We start from the raw sequence: 8,108 nt of genomic DNA, 5'->3' as shown, positions 1-8,108 counted from the left end.
TACCTGTTGGAGCCATCTTTCATATGGACTTTGGCATAAAGAACATCCACCATGCCAGGATCATCATTCATGTACTCTATCCCTGCCATCTCGACTTCCAGGGGTTTTCCCCCAGAAATGTCACTGCAAGGAAAAAAAATTAATTGTAATTGTTTAAGCTAAGAGGGTTATTATATTTTGAAATAAGGTTAATATACATAGTCAATATTATAAAAATGAAGCTATTGGAAACTAAAATAAGACTGTGTATCAGTAAGAAAAAATGAAGCTATTGGGTTTTTTTTTTTACTAAGAACATTATCTATCCTTCTAATTCAAAATCAATACATATTCAATGCACACAAGTATTTCCAAAGTCACATTATATTCATCCCAATACCAGTATATGAGCACTAAGAAAAAACCAAGTGATGAACAGGTCAGATTGACAAAGACATTTACGGTGTTACCCATCTCTCATGTTTTACTTCATCATTTCTACAAGTTGCAAACAGTATTTTACTCATATAACAATGGTAGGGGTGTAGACTGAGATCACAGCTTTAAGAGCAATTTGGTAATATTTATAAAAACCCTTCAAGAATAGAATTGCCTATGCAGTTCAATTTCTAGGAGCCAAATCTAAGGAAATAATTATGTATTCAGCTAGATATCCAACCATTACTGGTAAGGGAAAGTTCTTCTTTACAGAAGAATTCCAACTGATTAATGCAGAAGTAATGATGGAATTAAAATATCACCATTTTACAACCCTTGATGAACTGATGATCTAGGCAATGATCACCAATGGCTGCTAAAACTTAGGCAAAAAGCTGGAGAAAATATAAAGAGATCTCTATAAAGGGGAGCTCTGTAAACAATGGATCAGGTTGACCACACCTGAACCTACAGATCAAGCTTACCACACACACAGAAAGGAAACAAGCAGACAATATGTGTCATCTGATATGGTGCATTAAAAAATTAAAATAAAAAAATACATTTGCAAAAGAAGCCAAACACAAAAGTGTATACACTGAGTCTATTTAGATGACATCAAAGAACAAGCAAAATTAATCTATGGTAACAGAAACTAGAACAGTAGTTACTTCTGGAGAAGTGAATTACTGGAAAAGGGCATGAAGGAACTTCATAGGGAGAAGACAATATTCTTGATTCAGGTGAGTTTACATGGGTGTATACATTTGTCAAAACTCATCAACTGCACTTAAGATCTCTGCATTTTACTATAAACTATACTCCAAAAAAAAAAATACATAAATACATATAAAGAAATGTGGAAGTATATACTCCAAAGTGCTAATGGTAGTTATCTTTAAGTAGTGTTATTATAAGTGATATTTTTGTTTATCTATAGTTTTTGGCTTTTCTAAAAAAATTTAAACTAATGTATTAACTTATTTTTCTGTGTGGAGTATAAATGAGATACAATATTATGTCTCATGGGTATAAGTTTTACTTTTATGTTAAGTAAAACCCTACCATCCTGCCTTCTTCCCAGATCCCTAAAATAGACTTAATACTTCAACCAGAAAATGCCTTGTAGTGCCAAGCTGAAATGCAGCTAAAAATTAGCTCACCACACATAGCCTTCTCCAAGCCCCATGAGGCCAGGAACTCTATCCATCTTATCCACTCTTATATCCTCAGCACCTGTCTCAGTGTCTTATGTAAAATGGGTATGACATATTAACACACATAATGTATAGGGTGTCACAGGGAAGGCAGTATAACATAGAGAAGACTAGTGACTCTATAGCATCTTACTATGCTGATGGACAGTGACTACAGTGGGGTTTGGGAGGGGACTTGATAATATGGGTAAATGTAGTAACCACAATGTTGCTCATATGAAACCTTCATAAGATTGTATATCAATGATACCTTAATAAAAAATAAATTCATATGCCCTAAATCTCTGGTAAAAACTGACTAGATGTTCTGCTATAAAGGGAGAAGCTGTTCTGGACTATTTCTAGAAGAATGTGCACACATGCCTATATTGTCATTGAATAAAATGTGGTATTGGCTTAAAGACAAAAAGGATGTTAAGATCCACCAAAAGACAATTACAAAAAAGCAAAATGAAAAAGTTCTCTTAATACTGAACCAAAGCCACAGGGAGATTCTTAGTAGCCTTGGAATCCTAATAGTAATGACTCCCTTAAAACTTCAAGGTTATATTATTGCCCAAGGCCAGAATTTTTCTCAGTAAGACACTAAATAACTCTTTTTTTTTGGTATCGTTAATGTACAATTACTTGAACAACATTATGGTTACTAGACTCTCCCTTTTATCAAGTACCCCCACATACTCCATTACAGTCACTGTCCATCAGCATAGTAAGATTAAATAACTCTTTTAGACAGATATTGATTGAGAAAAACTACAGCCCTTATCTTAAGTATCTCTGTAAACCACCTCTAGTAAGTAGGATATTCCAAAACACAAGCCAACCTCTGAATTATTATCTGAGGCCTGTAGCTTCAATCAACAGTACACAGTCTATCCCTATTCCAAGTAACAGCCAAAGAATTCAGTATGAAAGATTGCCATTTGGTCCTCTTAAAGCAGTCAACAAAACTAATTGGGGTGGGGGAAGCTTAATGCTAACCCATACATTTTTCAGCTCCAATGCTACACAATTACATCATCGGAAAGCATCATACCATTGGTACAGTTTTGCACTAAAATGATTTTACAGGGTTACGTTTAATACTATACCCTCAATTTCTAGGGGTCAATACAAGCAAGCAGAATTTGAACAGTGGCTTTGTACCTTCCACAAAACATACTGAAGACACTGCTCATCATAACTCTCGGTTCTTTATGTTAAGATTTATAGAGTGAGGATGGATTAAAGATGGCGGTGTGAGAAGAGAGACAGAGGCTTCCTCCTAAAACTGTATACAATTAGAAAATATAGTTGACACAACTAATCCTGAGAGAGCAAAAGGAAAGAGGATGGCATCAGACTGCACACACCTGGAGAAAAGAGCAGACCTCACGGAACATGGTAACGTACCAAAGCTGTGGCCAGGTGGGACCCAAACCCTTCCCCCACCCCAGCTCACGGGCGGGAGGAAGAGAAATAGAGCAAGGAGGGAGTGAAAGGCCTGGGACTGCTGAATACCTAGCTCCGGAGATCTACTCTGGGAGCAGAAACCTACATTTCTTGGTGCTTCCATGAGACTCGCATGATTACCGGGTTGGAAGGCTAATACAGGCAGAATTCCTGGAGAGACTGAGATTCCAGCCAGTTGTGGAAAGCAGGGATCCATACCTGGCTGCTCTGGGACAAAAGCTTATATTTGTGTGCTCGGCCCACTGGTTAAAGCAGTGTAGACAGACACAACATCTGGGAAACAGGGAACAGCTCTTTCCTCCCCCCAGGCACCAATACCGCTCCCCTGCAACCCCCGACATTGCTTCAGGGGCTGAGCAGCTGCAGAGTAGAGTTTCTGGACACTAGAGGGTGCCATATACAAACATGAAATGCCAAAGAAACCTGGTCCACAGTAAAATTAATATAACTCCAGAGAAAGATTTAAATGATATGGACCTTACGACTCTTCCTGAAAGGGAGTTCAAAATAAAAATCATCGACATGCTAATGGAAGTATGGAAAGATATCCAAGAACTCAGGAATGAATTCAGGTCGGAGAGCCAATCACTGAAGAGCACGATGGAGGGTATTAAGAGCAGGTTGGATACAGTAGAGGAGATGACAAATGAAATTGAAACTAGAGAAGAGAAATACAAAGCTGAGGCACAGAGAAAAAAGATCTCTAAGAATGAAAGAATATTGAGAGAACTGTGTGACCAAACGGAACAATATTTGCATTATAGGGATATAAGAAGAAGAAGAGAAAGAAAAAGGGATAGAAAGTGCCTTTGAGGAGGTAGTTGCTGAAAACGTCCCCAGTCTGCGGAAGGAGATAGTCTCTCAGGCCATGGAGATCCACAGATCTACCAACACAAGGAACCCAAGGAAGACAACACCAAGAAATAGAGTAATAAAATTGGCAAAGATCAAGGATAAAGACAGACTATTAAAAGCAGCCAGAGAGAGAAATAAGACCACATACAAAGGAAAGCCCATCAGGCTAACATCAGACTTCTCAACAGAAACCTTACAGGCCAGAAGGGAGTGGCATGATATGTTTAATGCAATGAAGCAGAAGGGCCTGGAACCAAGATTACTTTATCCGGCAAGATTATCATTTAAATTTGAAGGAGGGATTAAACAATTTCCAGATAAGCAAAAGCTGAGAGAATTTACCTCCTACAAACCATCTCTACACTCTATTTTGGAGGAACTGCTATAGATGGAAGTGTTGCTAAGGTTTAATAGCTGTCACCAGAGGAAATAAAACCACAGTAAAGAAAATAGAACAGCTAATTACTAAGCGAATGCAAAATTAAATTAACTATCCCCAAAGTCAATCAAGGGATAGACAAAGAATACAGAATATGACACCTAATATGTAAAGAATGGAGGAGGAAGAAAAAGGAGGAGAAAAAGAAAAGAACCTTTAGATTGTGTTTGTAACAGCATCTTAAGTGAGTTAAGTTAGACTCTTAGATAGTAAGGAAAGTAACCTTGAACCTTTGGTAACCACGAATCTAAAGCCAACAATGGCAATAAGTACATACCTACGATAATCACCCTAAATGTAAATGGACTGAGTGCACTAATCAAAAGACATAGAGTTACATAATGGTTAAAAAACAAGACCCATCTATATGCTGCCTGCAAGAGACTCACTTTAAACATAAAGACATACACAGACTAAAAGTGAAGGGATTGAAAAAGATATTTCATGCAACTAACAGACAGAAAAAGGCAGGAGTTGCAGTACTTGTATCACACAAAATAGACTTCAAAACACAAAAAGTAACAAGAGACAAAGAAGGACATTACACAATGATAAAGAGGTCAATCCAACAAGAAGATATAACCATTATAAATATCTATGCTCCCAACACAGGAGTACCCACATATGTGAAACAAATACTAACAGAATTAAAAGGGGAAATAGAATGCAATGCATTCATTCTAGGAGACTTCAACACTCCACTCACTCTGAAGGACAGATCAACCAGACAGAAGATAAGTAAGAACACAGAGGCACTGAACAACACAATAGAACAGATGGCCCTAACAGACATATACAGAACTCTACACCCAAAAGCAACAGAATACACATTCTTCTCAAGTGCACATGGAACATTTTCAAGAATAGATCATATACTAGGCCACAAAAAGAGCCTTGGTAAATTCAAAAATACTGAAATTATACCCACCAGTTTCTCAGATCACAAAGCTATGAAACTAGAAATAAATTACACAAACAAAATGAAAAATCCCACAAACACATGGAGGCTTCACAACATGCTCCTAAATAACCAATGGATCAATGAACAAATAAAAACAGAGATCAAGCAATATATGGACACAAATGACAACAATAATTCAACACCACAAAATCTGTGGGATGCAGCCAAGGCTGTGCTAAGAGGAAAGTATACTGCAATACAGGCCAACCTCAAGAAAGAAGAACAGTCCCATATAGGCAGTCTAAACTCACAATTAATGAAACCAGAAAAAGACAACAAATGAGGCCCAAAGTCAGTAGAAGGCAGGACATAATAAAGATAAGAGCATGAAATAAATAAAATAGAGAAGAATAAAGCAATGGAAAGAATCAATGAAAGCAAGAGCTGGTTCTTCGAGAAGAAGACAAAATAGATAAACCCCTAGCCAGACTTATCAAGAAAAAAAGAGAGTCTATACAAATAAACAGAATCAGAAATGAGAAAGGAAAAATCACTACGGACACCACAGAAATACAAGAATTATTAGAGAATACTATGAAAACATATGCTAACAAACTGGATAACGTAGAAGAAATGGACGACTTTCTAGAAAAATACACCCTTCCAAGGCTGACCAAGGAAGAAACAGAAAATCTCAACAAGCCAATTACCAGCAACAAAATTGAACTGGTAATCAAAAACCTACCTAAGAACAAAACTCCTGTACCAGATAGACTCACTGCTGAATTTTATCAAACATTTAGTGAAGTCCTAACACCCATTCTCCTTAAAGTTTTCCAAAAAATAGAAGAGGAGGAAATACTTTCAAATTCATTCTATGAGGCCAGAATCACTCTAATACCAAAACCGGGCAAAGACTCCACTAAAAAACAAAATTACAGAACAATATCCGTGATGAACATACATGCAAAAATACTCAACAAAATATTAGCAAACCGAATTTAAAAATACATCAAAAAGATCATCCATCATGATCAAGTGGATTTGCACGAGGGATGCAAGGATGGTACAACATTCGAAAATCCATGAGCATCATCCACCACATCAACAAAAAGAAGGACAAAAACCACATGATCATCTCCATATATGCTGAAAAAGCATTTGACAAAATTCAACATCCATTCATGATAAACACTCTTAACAAAATAGGTATAGAGGGCAAGTACCTCAACATAATAAAGGCCATATATGACAAACCCACAGCCAACATGATACTTAACAGCAAGAAGCTGAAAGCTTTTCCTTTAAGATTGGGAACATGACAAGGATGCCCACTCTCCCCACTTCTATTCAACATAGTACTGGAGGTCCTAGCCATGGCAATCAGACAACACAAAGAAATAAAAGGCATCCAGATTGGTACAGAAGAAGTTAAACTGTCCCTGTTTGCAGATGACATGATATTGTACATACAAAACCCTAAAGAGAGGCGGAGCCAAGATGGCGGCGTGACTAGAGCAGCAGAAAACTCCTCCCAAAACCACATATATCTATGAAAATATAACAAAGACGACTCTTCCTAAAATAGAGACCAGAGGACACAGGACAACATCCAGACACATCCACACCTGTGAGAACCCAGCGCCTCGCAAACGGGATAAGATACAAACCTGGCCCGGCGGGACGCGACCGACCGTCCCCACAGCTCCCGGTGGTTGGAAATGAGTCAGAGCGGGAGGGGGAGGGAGCCCAGGACTGCTGAACACCCAGCCCCAGCCATCTGGACCAGACCGCAGACACAGTGCATGCGTGGGGTCCTGGATACTAGGGAAACAGGGCGGCAGGACCGGTGAGGTGAGCGGGTGCCTGAGACCGACGCCAGAGAACAAAGAAAAGGAAGCGGACATTTTTTTTTTCTTCTCTTTTTTTTTTTCTTTTCGCCGAGTGATTTTTGGAAGTCTTAAATGGACAGGGACCCCAATACTAGGGAAACAGGGCACCAAGACTGGTGAGGGGGTGCCTGAGACCGGCACCTGAGGACAAAGAAAATCGAGCCTATTTCTTTTTTTTCTTTTTTTTGCAAAAATTATTTATTTAATTTTTTTTGTTCTTCTGTTGTTGTTTTGGCTTGGAGACTGCTTCTTGGAAGTCTTAAAGGGGCAGGACATGACACTTAGTCCAGAGGCAGCGAATCTGGGGATCTCTGGGCACTCTAACCCCCTGGGCAGCAGGGAGCACAGAGGCCCCTTACAGAGATAAATAGCCTCCCGGCCGCTCCACCTCCATCGGGGCTCCACCATTTTGGAGCCGCGACCGAAGCCAGGCCACGCCCACACCAACAGTGGAGATAAACTCCATGGCAACCTGGCAGGAAGCAGAAGCCCTGTCTGAGCACAGCTGCCCAGCAAAAGCCACTAGAGGTCACTGTCCTCCCAGGAGAGGAAGGCCACAAACCAACAAGAAGGAAAGCTCTTCCAGCCGACACTCGTACCAGCTCTGCAAACTATATCCATCACCAGGAAAAGGCAAAACTACAGGCAGACAAAGATCACAGAGTCAACACCTGAGAAGGAGACAGACCTAACCAGTCTTCCTGAAAAAGAATTATTCAAAATAAAAATCATTAACATGCTGACGGAGATGCAGAGAAAAATGCAAGAGCAATGGGATGAAGTCTGGAGGGAGATCACAGATGTTAGGAAGGAGATCACAGAAGTGAAACAAACCCTGGAAGGATTTATAAGCAGAATGGATAAGATGCAAGAGGCCATTGAAGGAATAGAAACCAGAGAACAGGAACGTATAGAAGCTGACATACAGAGAGATA

General features: G+C 39.2%; 1 protein-coding gene across 5 annotated transcripts in view; it reads right to left on the bottom strand.

The window, feature by feature from the left end:
- The window catches only part of ASCC1 (activating signal cointegrator 1 complex subunit 1), a 147,095-nt gene that overhangs the window by 67,781 nt on the left and 71,206 nt on the right, over positions 1–8,108 (bottom strand). For all 5 annotated transcript variants that reach the window (XM_036998880.2, XM_036998879.2, XM_036998877.2 and 2 more), the window contains exon 7: positions 4–123. In XM_036998880.2, coding sequence (XP_036854775.2) covers positions 4–123 — 120 coding nt within the window. The remainder of the gene's footprint in view (positions 1–3; positions 124–8,108) is intronic.

The sequence above is a fragment of the Manis javanica genome, chromosome 7 (assembly GCF_040802235.1).
Source record: "Manis javanica isolate MJ-LG chromosome 7, MJ_LKY, whole genome shotgun sequence".
Classification (NCBI taxonomy): domain Eukaryota; kingdom Metazoa; phylum Chordata; class Mammalia; order Pholidota; family Manidae; genus Manis; species Manis javanica.
This window is presented reverse-complemented; position numbering and strand designations above follow the sequence as displayed.